Source organism: Takifugu rubripes, chromosome 20 (genome assembly GCF_901000725.2).
Source record: "Takifugu rubripes chromosome 20, fTakRub1.2, whole genome shotgun sequence".
In the NCBI taxonomy this organism is placed as follows: Eukaryota; Metazoa; Chordata; class Actinopteri; order Tetraodontiformes; family Tetraodontidae; genus Takifugu; species Takifugu rubripes.
The window spans coordinates 11,884,301-11,898,522 of NC_042304.1; the positions used below are offsets into that span (position 1 = coordinate 11,884,301).

A 14,222-nucleotide genomic window follows, 5' to 3' on the forward strand; every position below is an offset into this window, starting at 1 on the left:
AAATCAGCATTGGCAGAATATCACGAAAAAACAGATAGAGGCCAAATCAGTCCCTCGAAGACTAACCCTGGCATGTGGGACTTTTTAAAATAACTTTTTGGGACAAAACATTCATAATATGCTCGATGTTTTAGACAAAATGCATTTCTTTTTATTATTTTTTTCTTGTAAGCATTAATATGTCTATGAAGAGATTTTCAACATTGCATGGCAAACCTAATGGCTTAATGGTTTTTTTTTAAGATAATTATATAGTGATTGACTTACCTAATATCAAGATGTGCAAACACACCTGAAACATAAAATCAAATTTAAGATTTTTTATTACTTAAAGCGTGACATGCATTGTATATTAAATAGCAGCCAACATAAAATATGCAGAAAAATGTGGGCAAACGGGGGCCAAAAACACGTTTACTGTGAGTGTGACATTGAAGACAGATTACATATATATTTTTGGAATTACATGAAATTTACAGGTAAATTAATCTCATGTTAGCTTTAGCTGCGCTTTCAACAGCGCAACACAATTATCACGTTTAAACTAAAAATTGTAAATATATCAACATTAGAAGTTATTGTGAAACAATAAAACATCATGTAAATTTGCAACAAAAACAATCAGCAAGTAAATAGTTATTTATGAGTTTTGTGACTACGATGGAAGCCGTGTTCCATTTAGGATTTAAGGTGTTCCAAGGCTGTGGTTGTACGTGTCTGTGTCACGATACATGACTAAATGGAACGCGGCCCCCGGACGTTAGTTTACCTGTAAATTCATATTAATGACCATGTCTACAGTATGTGGTGTGTTTGGCTCATTTAGACAAGTGTTAATGCATCCGATTTGTAGGTCAAAAATATCTAATAAAGACTAAAAAAATTACTTACAGGCCACCACACTGTAGGGAACAATAACCAGTGCATCCTGGAAAACAATACGATCAGATATGTAATCCCTTCAATAACATTAGCAGGCCTTTAAAAACAGATCAGAGCTGGTTCTTTTTTACCTGCACAACTTTTTTGCGCGTCTTCTCATTCCAGTCGTTTGTCCGCTGCAGCGTCTGTGCGCGCCTCTGATTTTCCGCGTACACCTACATCAATTCCACGCGATTTTATTTTATTTTTTAAAAAAGGACTAAATGTGCGTTTAACGTTCTACATTTCCGTCAGTAAGGAACAGAGGGATCCGTGGTTTCTCCCGAGAAGGGGAGGAGGATGAAGAGGCTGCTGCGAAGAGTGGGTGTAACCTCTGGCGCGCCGCAGAAACTTGCCAAAAATCAGCTTTCATGGACCTCCGGGGGCCTTTTGGCGGTTTCAGGGTGTCTAGTGGAGCTAAAGGCTTGCACACTTGCAAAGTGACGTGATGGCCTCATAAATGAGGTGTGGGGGGGTTAACGCCTATGAAGCAGGTTGGATTCCATCTGCTTGAAGTCATTTCCAGAGTAAACACTAGTAGTGTATGTAGGTTAATGACACTCAAATACTAATGCAAATGAAACTCACGCCTTAAACACGCTCAGATGTTTTGGGAGATTTATACAGCAGTTAAAATGCCCCCCCACCGCAAAATCAATCCACAAATTTTATTACAGAAGCTGCTATATTATTTTGACATATCAAACTGTAGCATTAAAAAAAAAAATAAAGAGACAAGAGTGAGTACATCTATTAAGAAGAAACAATAAATATTAAAGCTTCTTCGGAGTGCAAATTATGGCATTGTGTATTAAATACAAAAGAGCAAATGTGGTGTAAACAGCCCAAAATATACGGTCTTAGACAGGAATCGTGTACTGAACAGCAGAGGTTAGAAAGTGCACCTTCTGTGTGTATGGAACATTCTTCTTGATAGTCCCTTACAGTTCCTGGACTCTGATTGAGGAGTCTTTTAAATTCCACACCTTCTCTTGAGTCCCTATAATGAAGGTTCAAGGCTCTTAAAGAAAAATACAGCACTTGACAGCTGTGTTTTCTTTAAAAAAAAAATTTAAAAAATTTTGTGACCAAAAAAAAAATAGAAGTACTGCCGCGTGTCCAGATACTGTATTGGTTTTCCTGCACCTTGCAGGATGGATGTTCTTTGTAACTCATAAAATATTTATGAAAATAAGCAGATGGAATCTCTGCAGTGTGTGCTCCATAACACAATAAGCAGGTTGACCTTAATAATAGCTCAGGATTGGCATTTTACAGTAAATCGCGCATGAACCTGTAAAAGAGTAGAAAATCTTGAAAACAAGCCTCACGCCCACTGTGTGCTGCCTTTAGACACACCTGAAGGGAGAGTGTACACAACCTTACTAACCACTTTATTGCGCACAACGCTGTGAGTGGTTGCACTCTCTTCGCCGCTCTTATCTGAGCCAACAGAGCTCCTGTTCTCTGCTTCCTGGTTCCAGGAGCACAGAGACTGCAGCGCTGAGTGGAGCTCGTCTCTCGTGGCCAAGACGGTCTGGAGACAGGGAAGCCGCATCGCCGGCGATCCGTTGGAGAGCCCAGTGATCAGCTCATCAACAGCCTGGGCCGAGGACGCGATCAGCTCTCTGCTGTGGGCCAGGTTGGAGACTTTTCCTAAAAAGTTGAAAAACGAAGCAAATGTTTTTGCATTTTGATGTCATTTTTTTGCTAAAAGAAGTATCTCTGTGTAGCATTATGCAAAATACTGTATGATGCACCCTTTATCTAGAGAAGCTGGCTGTGTGTAAGTCAGAAGTCACCTTGGAGAGCAGCGGAGAGGCAGGAATGCAGCTGACGGCCCGCCTGATTCAACTGGAACAGCTTGGTTGCTGTTGCCCTGAGACTCTGCAAGTGCACGGCTGAGCCGTCCTCACCCGGGTCCGACAACTCTGGGTCCACTTCTCTTTCCTGTTTAAGAACAGCATGTGTATGTTGCTCTCACACCCTCTGGTTCAGTCACTTGTCGATGTTGCGTTTGGCCTCATTCTAAATCGGGACTGGCAGTAAACCCGAAGCCACAAAATACTCAACCCCGTGTTAGCGGTTTCCACGTATAGTTTTCTACAATAACTGCCACTCTGCCTGGTAGAGATAATGGTGAACAAGCCTGTTAGCTGTGAGTGATGTCACTTCCCTCAGCGCATTCATTACCTGAACGATTGTCAAGAGACGAGTGCACAGAGATAAGCCTGCAGAGCACTGAGCTTTACAGAAGCAATAAAGGCTGAGTGGCATCTTTAATGGGACTTGCTGTGGCCATTAGCACTCATCTGGAACGCTGAAGTGTGATACATTTAACATTTACAGAAGCAGGGGAGCATGATTCTGGCCTGATCCACGCTGTCGCCAAACACACATTAGCGTTGTCGTAAATCTGCAGATTAAATACAGAGAATATTTTTAAAGAATGATTTTTTTTTTTTAAACTCACAGAGATCTGGTGACGCATGTAGCTCTGTAGAGCACGGGCCATGTCAAGCATCTTGGATTTTAGACTCTGCAGGAGCTGCATCCAGAGACAGATTATCAGCGCTGGCTCACGATTTTAAATGTTACGGACGAGGAAAAGTAAAGGCAGGATCTCTTACGGGGTTCCTGGGGTACGCCAGCTGAGCCTCTCTCAGCATTTCTCTGGTGATGATGAGACCTCCTTCCACGAGGGAGTGAATGCCCTTGCTGGTCCCCTTTAGCAGATTCTCAAAAGTGGATTGCTGGAGGGAAAAGTACGATAAGAGCGGCTTTTAAAAGAACAAACTAACCAAGATTAACCAGCAACCCAATATAAGAAATATGTCTAAATAATTATTGATCATGTCTCCATAAACATCTTAGTGAACTGATGTGTTTGGTGTACATCTGCTGTACAACACAAATGAACCTTTATTCGCTCTTCAAAGTGAAGCTTTCACATGAATAGAATGTGCTGTGGTATTAATGGTGATGTTACCTTGCCAGCGGCCTGGGCACCTCGCTCCACAGCGTGCAACGGCATGCCCGTCATAGCCGCCAGGTGGCCGAGTGCGAGCAATGCAGTATCCAGGCACTGACTGCTCTTCCTCTGTGCCTCTGTTACCATTGACGTGATCTCGGATTCACAACCCTGGGAAGAAAAAAAAAAAAGAGAGAAACCCCCCAGCACAAACAAGTTTAATTAAAATTAATTTACCAGTAAATCAATGGCAGCAACCAGGCAAAATGACCAGAGCAGGCTGGAGGGTCAATAAATAAATTAGAATGCCAGAAACTGGTGGGGAGGGGGGGGGGAGAAAAATGGGGGTGTGCAAAATATGTGTGTTGAGGTGCTGGGGCTGGTGAGGAATTTAAAGTTAGTTTCCATATATTCATGTTCTGTTTGAGGCTCAAGGTTAAGAATTCCCTCCTCATGGTCTTTTCCACGCACAGCTCAAACAGCTCAGAGCCTCGATGTGCCTTCAATTACTGCTGTGCATTTTGATTAGCAGCCCCCTGTCAAGCTACCTTAAACTGAAAATCACTCCTGTTGTTCATGCAGAATTAGAGATGTCAAATTGCTTTGGTGGCCTTTGATACAGCATGGTTATGCTTTTTACCTGTATGAGAAGCTGAAAGAATCCTCCCATCCTCTTAACCTGGCTTTTGAGCTCCTCGGTGATGGTGTAGAGGAGGCCGGAGGTGGGCCTAACGCTCAACAGCCAGTGCGTGGTCACAAAAGCTGCACTCTCTATTGCTGCAGTGGCCTTAACCAGCTGAGTCTGGGCCATTGTGTTGCACATAAACACTGCAGGATTTACAGGGGAAGAACATAAACCACAACTAACAGCAGACAACCTTCACCTGGTAATCAAAAATGGTGATTTAAGCTGTAGAATCTCACCATTCTCCTGGCTGTCGTCATCCAGGCCGTTGTACAGGTCAGATATGGACTGGACTGCTACGTACACCAGGTTGAGGTCAGACACCAGCCTGTCAGCCAGGCTCTCTTCTGTCCTGGAAAAGCCTTTCAGACGGGAAACTGACTGGCCAATCAGCTCCTTGCAGATGCCAGGCACGGCCGAGTCTGAGCTGGTTGGGTGGGTGGAGGGTGGCTTGACCGCACCCATCAACCCTGGGACAGACACGAGTGATGACCATGTGCAGTGGTTGCTCAAAGTACAGTATATAAGTGAATTAAACTCCAATTACGTTCAAATTATGCCTCACTCAAATATCAGGAACTACCAAAATGATTTTTTTGAAGTGGCTTACCAGTAGACTGCAAGGAGCCACTGTGGAGGCTCTGAATCGGATGGACCCGGATCTCATAGAGGCGCCCCGAGATTCTCCTACTCTTCAACAAGCTTCTGCTCCTGGTGCACAAATCATTATGTACATCAATAGTTTTAATCAGTTTCCTGTGCTAATTTGATTTTACAGCAACTTTATTGTGAAAAGCAGTTTGTTACTCCACAAGTTATTAAACCCATGATCTTCTTAGTTTAAATTGTTGCCATATTAGTTTAAATGAATCACTTTGTGGAAAGTTACTCTTTAAAGTGCCTGTAAAACGTGCTTCCATGTGCCCGAGGGCATCAGTATACGCTTTTATTGGAAGATTTTAGCCCTTTAATCAGGGCAGTCCAGCAGAACCCTCAGCCAGTGTTAATAACAAAAGATCCTACGTACAGGATATTGCATCATCCAACACTTATTTTTACTGCTTTAACTGCAACGCCTGGATTTAACAACATTAAACAGGAAGTAATCTTACACTATTAACAAAAAATCCCCTTTTTTGCTATTAATCAAAGGAACTTTTTGGATTTCAAGAATTCGCTTTATTTACATCATCACAATCTGGTGTGTGATTTTGAAAATGTGTTGCAGAGCTTGGGCATTAAATAGCTCATAAGGTTCAAGGAGCGAAGGTGTTTTCATTTTTACGAACATGGAGGGGAGTTGAGAAGGAGCTCAAACGGTGACCATTAGGCTGGGACCTGGGTCCAAACAACCACAGAGTCTGTGCCGTGTTGTATTTGGCCGAGTTTACTGGTACTTCAGGCACTGCCAGGAGCACCAAAACACGCCCGAGAAGTTGTCAGGGGGGCGAGCACGCACCACAGATGCCTGTTTGTGTTGGATGTACAGGGAACAGCTCTGACACCCAAGCTCCTCTATTGTGCTTTGTTGGCCTTCATTGAAGGAAAAATGAATAAAAAAAATAAATAAAAAAAGAATAAAAATGGAAATGTTTATTTTATCAACTCTTCAGGACAGAAAGAAGGTTGAACATCAAAAACACGAGCCAGGTCGTAAACCATATTGGTGGAAAGAATGAGCCTTTGTGAAAATAACCGTGGCCTTCCAAGCTGTTTCACACTCGCAAAAGACTTTCAATGTTCCGTCCACACACTTCAGGAGTTTCCACATACATCCATTCGCCTGTCATGTGGTTTGCATTAAGAGTGTGGCTGCGACTTCGGCTGAGCATGAGGGCTGTGGCTTTAATGCCCCAGCGCTGTATACCATCCACTCACGCTGCAGCACCATAAACAACAGGGGGAGATTACTGGAGGTAATTATGAAGTCTTACACAAATCATTTAACATGAACACCAATTAAGGCCCTGAAATCTACTGTAAACAACAGAAGCTTGGGGGGGTGGCGAATTGGAAAAGATGACCTCGGTAATTACCTGCGGCGTGAGAAGGAGGACGAGGCGGAGGACACCGATATATCTTGCTCCCACTCATCATCTGGGTCGTAAAACACGTCGTCATCTTTGGAAATAGACTCCCCCTGTGGAAAGAGAAGAATCCCAGCCTTATTTAGTGTAAAGCCAGGGAGTGAGAAGCCAGAAAGTCTGGGCAAATGACATATACAGGTGTGTTACACTCTGAGCAGACATGTTTAGAGACCAACACCTTTTACTAATCAATCAGGTAAAAAGTATGAACGTGAATGAGAACGATCCACACACAGACGCACACATGTAAAGCAGACCTGCTCAAGCTCTCTCATGGCAGCCATGTTGTTTTGGAACTTGTCCAAGCCCCAGAACGTTGAAATTCCAAGCTTTGTGTTCTGGACGCGCACCTGTAGGAGACCCTCCTGCCTCAGGTTCTCAGCCTCAGAGCTCTCATGTCTACAGTATAAAGCAAGACCTCATATTATTTGGCTATTTTTAGGGAGCAAATACCCGTTTAATAATGAGGGTTTTAGTAAGACATATGGTGATATGTGGACTCCTTTAAAGCTGTCAATGTCCCGTATTTCTCTGAAGCCATATGTTATAATATTATCCAGTTTTATGTGGCACTTCAATGAAATACTGAAAATCAATCTCCATTATGTGACTTTACTCTGCACCGCTCCATTCTTTCATTTCATCAGAGCATTTGTAATATTGAATTACTGTCCCTGTTTATTACATAGTAAAGACTCTTTTCTTACAAATTTGTGTCTAAGACTCCATCGTAGTCGGGTTGAGACTGTTCTTGTTCTTGTTCTTGACTTACCTGCTGAAGACTGTGTGTTTCCTCAGTTTAGCACTGATCTTGTTGGCTTCCTCAATCATCAAGGATAACTTCATGGCATCCCATTGTGGTGACACTGCAGCCCAAAAAAAACAACAGTTAGCCTGATCTGTTAGCTTTTGATGGAGATTAAATTAGATGGTCTTCCATCAGGTTATGAATATCTGTAATACAGAAACACTTAGAAACTGGTAATGAAGCTAATTCTAGCACAATAAACAAATGCTTAATTGTCAGTCCGATGTGTTCTGTACGGTCTCCCAAAAAAAAACTGACCATTTCGGGAAGGTTGATTTTCTCTTACGGCTCTTCTCTTCTGCATTTCCATGAGCTCGTTGCTAATCTTTTTCTTCTCTGCCTCGAGGGCCTCCACAATCTTCACTTGCCGCACGTGATGCTCCTCCATCGCCTGCAAGTGTACGATGGAAATGTGCACAATATCAACCCACCGGGCTAAAACGCCACGCCTCGAGCCAGACTGATGCAAACTCCCATCAGATCAAATGTAAAATCCTGCAAGAATATATTTATAAGGTCGATTCCAGACCATCAAAAAGCCTGACACTGATCAAATGATGATTGACAAAGAGAACACCAATTGAAAGATATGTCGAACCTGGAAAAAAAATATCTACAAATGAGATTTATTTTAAAATTGGCTCTGCATGACTGACATTAATTTGTTGCGTGCACAGCTCTACATGCCTGTAACCATACCAATATCCTGCTATACTGTAAAGTATAAAAACTAACTAAGATTCAAACCAAATTCACCGTACCTGAGCCTCGATGTGCAGACGGAGGCGTGTTTTATGAGTGTCCACTTCCTGTTCCAGCTCCCACTTGGCCATTTTTAACTCTTCCATCTGGCTGGCCACCCTCCGCTGGTCCAACTCCTGCCGACGCTTCCGCTCAATCTCTCCATTCTACAGAAATGATACATTGAAATGACTAAACATGGCTAACAAAATATTATCTGTTGACTCTGTCTAACACATGTTGCGCTCTGAACGCTTGAGTTATTTTACTGATGTTTATATATTTAAACAACAGATGGAAAAGCTTTCCAATAACGGCCAAAAAGGATCTCTGGTTCACAGCAAATATTCACAAAAGTTTAAATTGCAAATAGAGGGAAAATGTGCAGTTACTGGAACAAAAAGGAAAACATATGGCTTCTGTTATTCAAAGAATTGGAGTGTACCAGCTCATTCTCCAGGGCTTGAATCCTGTCCTCATATAGAACTCTCTGTTCAGACAGCTCTTTCTGAGCCACCTCTTTAGCCATTTGAATTCCCTGCATCATTTCTTCTTTTGCCTTCAAATGGGCTTCTTCAATTTCTGCCTCCAGCCTGGGACACACGAAAATGGCTCGAGTTATTCCAGGAAATAATGTGGTTACGTTATAATAAATATTTCAGGTGGACTTTTGCACTCACTGAGCCCTCTGAGCTGCCAACAGCTCATTTTTCGCAAATTCAAAGTCTTTATGGCCCTCGCCAGCACCTGTCCAACAGGACACTCGCTTCCCCGACTGCACTTCAGCTGGGTGGTTGAAGCGGAAGTAGTGGTCCCCACCTAGAATTACCCTGTCTCCCTGGGCAACATGATTAAAGGGATCATGTTTTAATCAGGTTAGCAAGTATTAGACTCCCGAGTACAACTGGGTAAACAGTCTAACTTACATGATGGAGGACAGTAGATTCAGATATGAGGTTTCCATTGACAAATGTTTTGGCATTTTCCATTGGGACGATGCTGACAGTACCCTGGATGCTGGTTATAACACTAAGAAGGAAAATAAATAAATCAATCATGCACCCGAGACCACAAACACGTGACTTTATTACAGAGATGTCATTTTGTTTTTACCAATGCTGGTCACCAATGAGAGCTCCTGTCAGCTGGATATCATGGCTGGCGTTGCTCTTCAGCTTGCCCACAGTTGTTCGGCCCTCTTTGATCATGTAGAGAAGCATCTCAGACAGCTGAGGGTCCTCGTTCAGGTTGACCAGGTTCGGGAGACGATTGTCCACTTTTAACGTCACCCCTGCTTTCTGGAAATCAGAAGGCAACCAAATCCGTTTATCTGACCGTTATACAGTATGTTTATCGTTTAAACTTGGATAAAACTTGAATTAAGAGCAGGAAAGTTGGACAAATCATAGCAGAACATTCTCAAAAGCTGAAAATAAGTACCTGCAGCTCTTTGGTCTCTTCTTGTTTGCGGACTTCAGCGTGCTCTAGTCTCTCTCTCCACGCTCTGAAAGGGAGGAGCATGAATATAACTATTTAGCGGATGCGCAGCCTAAACATATCCATGCGTACAGTATCAATTCAGATCAAGACTTGTGTGCTTGACCTCAACCTTGTGCAAATGAAAAAGTTACTGACCGGTTGGCCTCGACCATTTCTCTCTCTTGCTGACAGAGTTTGTTCCTGAGGGTGGAGATCTCCTGCTGAAACAGCCTGACCCTCTCTGGTTCGATGCCCTGAGAGCTCATCTGGGCGGAACGCAGCTTTTCAACCTCAGCCTTCAACTCTAAAGGAAAAGTGTGTGTTACAAAGCTGTACAACAATCTTTGAATAATTGTTTCATTATTTATTCATAGAAATCACAGACAGACGGACAGACAGATAGACACTTGTAGAAGATCTGTCATGTTTAACTGTCAGTGCATAAATATGGCCTGGAGGCAAGGTTAGGGCTGGGCCTTAATTGAAGTTGCCTGTGAATAAAATGGTGATGGAGAGACGGGGAGGAGGGTAGCTGCGCTAAGTGGGCGAGATGGAGAGCATAGAAGATCAAGACCAGGATGCAAACAATCACACAGAGCATAAAGAAAAGAGAAGTGAGGCCTTCGAGACCAAACGGGGAGTGGGATGAATTTTTCGGACCACGTCGCGTAACATACCGTAATTTATAATTTTGAGGTTCAAACTGTTAGTGAGGACAGGACTGCTGAATACGCCAATGCCATAGTTGATTTCATTGTCGTGTGCAGGTGTGATGCAGTTTGAGCCAGGATGAAACGTATTACAAATGCACTGTTGATATGAATCAACATTCGGGAAAAAAGGCCATTTCACTCCCAAGGCTTCACGGTGTTTTGTTAGCTGTGCCTGGCCTTGTATTAAAAATAAATAAATAAAAATACGCCATTATTTTCTGTCCAACGTTTTGTTGCAGCAGTAAAATTAAAGCCAGAAATCCACATTAGCTGCACCTATAGTGCTTTTAGTCTCCTGCCATCCAGTCAGTGTGCAGTTCGTGTTTAAGTCACTCTTAGAAACATACAAACGGATCTTTCACTGACCTCTGATGAGCTTGGCGCTGGTGTCTTCGTTGACCTTTGCCACGTTAATGATTGTGCGAGCTTGCTGGGCGTAGCGCAGGGTGCTTAGACTTTCCTCTATGTTGCTTCCTGCTGGGCTGAGAGTGGCAATCATGGCTGTTTTGGAATTACCACCGAGACTCTCTTTCAGCAACCTGCGGCAGAAAATATAGACTACATTCAAAACGGACCAGAGTCCAGTTTTAAAAGTCTTGTTGCCTATTACAGCGTCGCAAAAAATTATTTACTTTACTTGGAATATAGTTTAAAAAAAAGTGTAAAGAGCACAAGCAGCGATCTCTAACCATGTCAGGACAGACTCTCTGTACGGGGTGAAGACCTTCTTTCTGGTCAATGCTTGTTCTGACAAAGCAGAGATGACTTTTCCAAGGGTGAGCAGGGATTTGTTGATGCTGGCACCCTCCTGTAAAACCACACAGGGAAACTTAAAAAAAAAGAAAAGAAATGTGCGGACCTAAAGAGAAGTTCTATAATGTCACTGGTGGCGTGTGTACCCTGAGTCGGTCTCCGCTCGTCTGAGCCGAGTTGGAGCGCTCGCTGCCTGCCAGGTCCACCAGGTTAATCCTGCTGGTGATGCTGTGCTCATGCTCCTCGCCCTCCACAAACTCAGTCTGATTAAAAGCACGATATCAAGATAGATTTAGCATAACATAAACACCGCAAGGGTTTATTATACACTTCCACAATGTTTTGTTTAAGATGTCGTACCTGTGTCTGAGTCAAAACCAGTGTGAAGACAGAGTGAGATCTGGAGCTCTTGTCATTCATTCCTGTAGCTGCTGTGGCTCTCTGCTTGTTGCCAAGATTCAGCCAGCCCTTAATGAACAGTGCGATGTTACTTTCATGTTGTTATGATGTTAAAAAGAAAAAGGACGCCTCGACGGCCTTTACACTACCTGAATATCACGGTAGGAGCTGACAATGTTCCTGTAAAGACATTCTGGAGTGAGTGATTTTGAAAAGCTTGACTGAAGAGCGAGTCTTGAATGAAGCACGGCAGCAAAGAAAATAAAAATTCTTACGCAGAGAGGTCGGCAACATAGGGGCCGTGGACTGGATGCTCCCTTACCCTGAGCTGGAGACACAATACTTTAACATGGACCAAAGGTGGCGAATTTGACTGTACACTAAAACAAAATAGTCCCTTATTCTATTCTCAACTGAGTGCACAAAACTGATGGCTACATTTGCTCTTAAATTCTGACTGTTCCTACATTACAAGAACAAAAAACACATTTCAATCATCAGTTAAAAAAACTAAGCAGTTTTCAATAAATTGTAAGGTACTTACGGGCATCTTTCTCTGGTTTGGCTCATCCCTGGTCACCAGAAGGTCATGGATCTTCTCATTATACACTTCAAAGTAGCTCATCTCTACGTGGCATTTGCCCTGAAATACAGCAGCCCGAGCAGACCCACACAAGAGAGGACATTCGTTTGCATTCAGTTTATTTGTTGGGTACTTTGCATGACTTAAACACGAGGTGTTACCGCTTCATTTTCCAGCGAGGCCAGTCGAGAAAAAAGCTCCTCGGAAAATCGTGGAATTACACCTTCCTCTTCTCCAAACCCCATCATCCTATTCAGCAATGATTTGAAATGAAAGTTAACGTCGGTCAGATTTGTTCATGGAAATCAAATGCAACTTGGTGGAAATCTGTTACACGTACGTGTAGGACTTCCCCGAGCCCGTTTGTCCGTAGGCAAACAGGCAGGTGTTAAATCCTTCAAAGGCCCTCAGCAGCAGAGGTTTGGCCAGAGTCTCGTACACCGTCTGCTGGCTGGCAAAGTGGTGATCCGACTCATCCACCGAGCAAAAGGAGAAATCGTAGGTGAACGAGTAGCTCTGCTTGGAGTCGGGGTGTTGAACCACAGTCTCCTGACCGTTCATGGAGATGACCTGCACTGCTTTCTCCGTCTTCTCCCTAGAAAAAGAAGATTTTGCTGACTGATCGGACAGAGAGACAGGTAGCCAGACAGACAGATGAATAGATACCTGGCATTGAAGGGTCGTACGCGCACTGCCACCGTCACTGCACTGTTTTCCATTTTAAATGAATCCTGTTTCGCCAGGACCTCACTGGGTCTGGACAGGATTTGTTCTTTAGATGTTGGAGCTGGAGCAGCTGTGGAACATCGGCTCTCTGCCTTCGGGTTGGAGAGTTTTGTCGAGGCCGGAGCGGCCTGAGGGGCCTGAGGCTTCTGCACACCTGGGGGCACCACGCCGAGTCTCGGAGCTGGGACAGGCGGGTCTGCAGAGGGCTGCGCCCTGGGTTTGGGCCTCTCCACGTTTCCAGCTTTAACTGCTGCAGGTTTAGCAACTCCTTTCATGGCCAACTTCTCGAATACGTCTCTTTTTGCGGCGATTCTCTCAAACGGGGTCTTCTTGGTCGGGGTTTTGAAGGTCTGGGCCTGGCTCTCAAGCTGCCTGCCTGCGGAGGGTGTGTGCACCCGTCTCCCCCCGTTCTCAAAGTCTTTTCGAGTTTCTTTTAGACTTACAGACCTGAATAAAACGGGTTCTCTGCCGTTTGGTTCGCTGAGCACCTTGTGGGTTTGCTGGAGGTCCTGCTGCACATGCCCTCTCCTTTCCACTGATGGTGCCCCGGGTCTGCGCTGCAAAGTTAGCCTCTTCTCCGGCGCTGCTGTGCTATTCTGGCTGCTGTCCGTCATCGTCTTTTCCGGTGCCTCAGCTCCAGTATTTCTCCTTGACCTCCTCTGGAGAGTAAGCCGGCCACGGTGGGGAGGATGCTGCCCGCTCCCGCTTTTTGACGCGGCAGAGACGACATAAGTCCGGTTGATCTGTTGGCTTTTATCGGACAACCTACTTGCGTCAGCGGCCGAGTCTCCGGACGTCCGCTGACTTTTACCCAACGGTCCATCCGTGGACTTTAGCTCCATCCGTCGCTCCTTGCCTGGTGTTCTGGATGTTGGCATGAGATGGTCGTAATAGGTTGTGTGTTTTCTCGCCTGTACGCTAAAAATAGACATCTTGACGGCTTAAAACAATCAATAAAATAGAAGCTCGCTTAAAAAAGACACTCGTTCTAAAACACCTAATAGCTCACTACGTAAAACATACCTAAAGGGGCAGCGTAGCTCGCTAAATCAGATGAACAGCCAGTGACAGAGTATTTGTTATTGTCCCTTCTCTTCCGCAATTGCCCGCTTCAATTTCAAACTGAGCCTAATTCTGGAAGCTGATTGGTCGAACGCTCACGAATCGTTACAGCTCGTCCATGACGTCATGGAATGTTCAATACACGAGACTGACGCTAGATGGAGGCAAAACACAGGATAAACTATACGGTGGCTCGTAAGGTTCCATTAATAGAGAAAATTACTCCTCTACCAATAACAACGGGCTATACAGTAGCTGTAATCACCGTCCCTCTGCAGAAGATATTTTTTCGCA

General features: G+C 44.1%; 2 protein-coding genes across 9 annotated transcripts in view; both read right to left on the reverse strand.

Annotated features, from left to right (window-relative positions):
- The window catches only part of LOC105417951 (adhesion G-protein coupled receptor D2), a 50,979-nt gene extending 49,550 nt beyond the window's left edge, over positions 1–1,429 (reverse strand). For 6 of the 7 annotated variants that reach the window (XM_029827821.1, XM_029827816.1, XM_029827822.1 and 3 more), the window contains exons 1-3: positions 1,014–1,429; positions 892–928; positions 268–292 (exon numbers count right to left, since the gene is read on the reverse strand). In XM_029827821.1, coding sequence (XP_029683681.1) covers positions 268–292; positions 892–928; positions 1,014–1,042 — 91 coding nt within the window. In that variant the 5' untranslated portion in view covers positions 1,043–1,429. The remainder of the gene's footprint in view (positions 1–267; positions 293–891; positions 929–1,013) is intronic. The other variant, XM_029827817.1, reaches the window with a different exon arrangement.
- Positions 1,430–1,517: 88 nt separating this feature from the next.
- On the reverse strand, positions 1,518–14,197 carry kif14 (kinesin family member 14). Of its 2 annotated transcripts, XR_003886216.1 has the most exons (30): positions 12,807–14,197; positions 12,481–12,735; positions 12,302–12,389; positions 12,102–12,200; positions 11,833–11,885; positions 11,707–11,737; positions 11,519–11,626; positions 11,305–11,421; positions 11,095–11,213; positions 10,772–10,944; positions 9,849–9,996; positions 9,654–9,717; positions 9,327–9,511; positions 9,140–9,242; positions 8,894–9,051; positions 8,659–8,806; positions 8,234–8,380; positions 7,731–7,863; positions 7,437–7,530; positions 6,922–7,063; positions 6,614–6,717; positions 5,188–5,288; positions 4,817–5,047; positions 4,533–4,720; positions 3,911–4,063; positions 3,552–3,674; positions 3,395–3,469; positions 2,724–2,871; positions 1,827–2,577; positions 1,518–1,780 (listed from the first exon to the last, which is right to left on the reverse strand). XR_003886216.1 is itself a non-coding variant. In XM_011614984.2 (29 exons), exons 1-29 carry the CDS (start codon positions 13,796–13,798, stop codon positions 2,249–2,251), a joined length of 4,809 nt encoding a protein of 1,602 aa, XP_011613286.2. In that variant the 5' UTR covers positions 13,799–14,197; the 3' UTR covers positions 1,518–2,248. The 2 variants fall into 2 exon arrangements, 1 of the variants encoding a protein (XP_011613286.2); XM_011614984.2 differs by having other exon boundaries at positions 1,518–2,577.
- Positions 14,198–14,222: the final 25 nt, after the last annotated feature.

Bases quoted from the DNA above. Each gene is read 5' to 3' on its own strand.
- kif14 (XM_011614984.2), bottom strand. From the start codon at position 13,798: ATGTCTATTTTTAGCGTACAGGCGAGAAAACACACAACCTATTACGAC. The intron at 9,052-9,139 runs GTAAGTTAGACT...CATGTTGCCCAG, and splicing joins AATCTACTGTCCTCCATCAT to GGAGACAGGGTAATTCTAGG. The intron at 3,470-3,551 runs GTAAGAGATCCT...CTCTGGATGCAG, and splicing joins TGGCGTACCCCAGGAACCCC to CTCCTGCAGAGTCTAAAATC.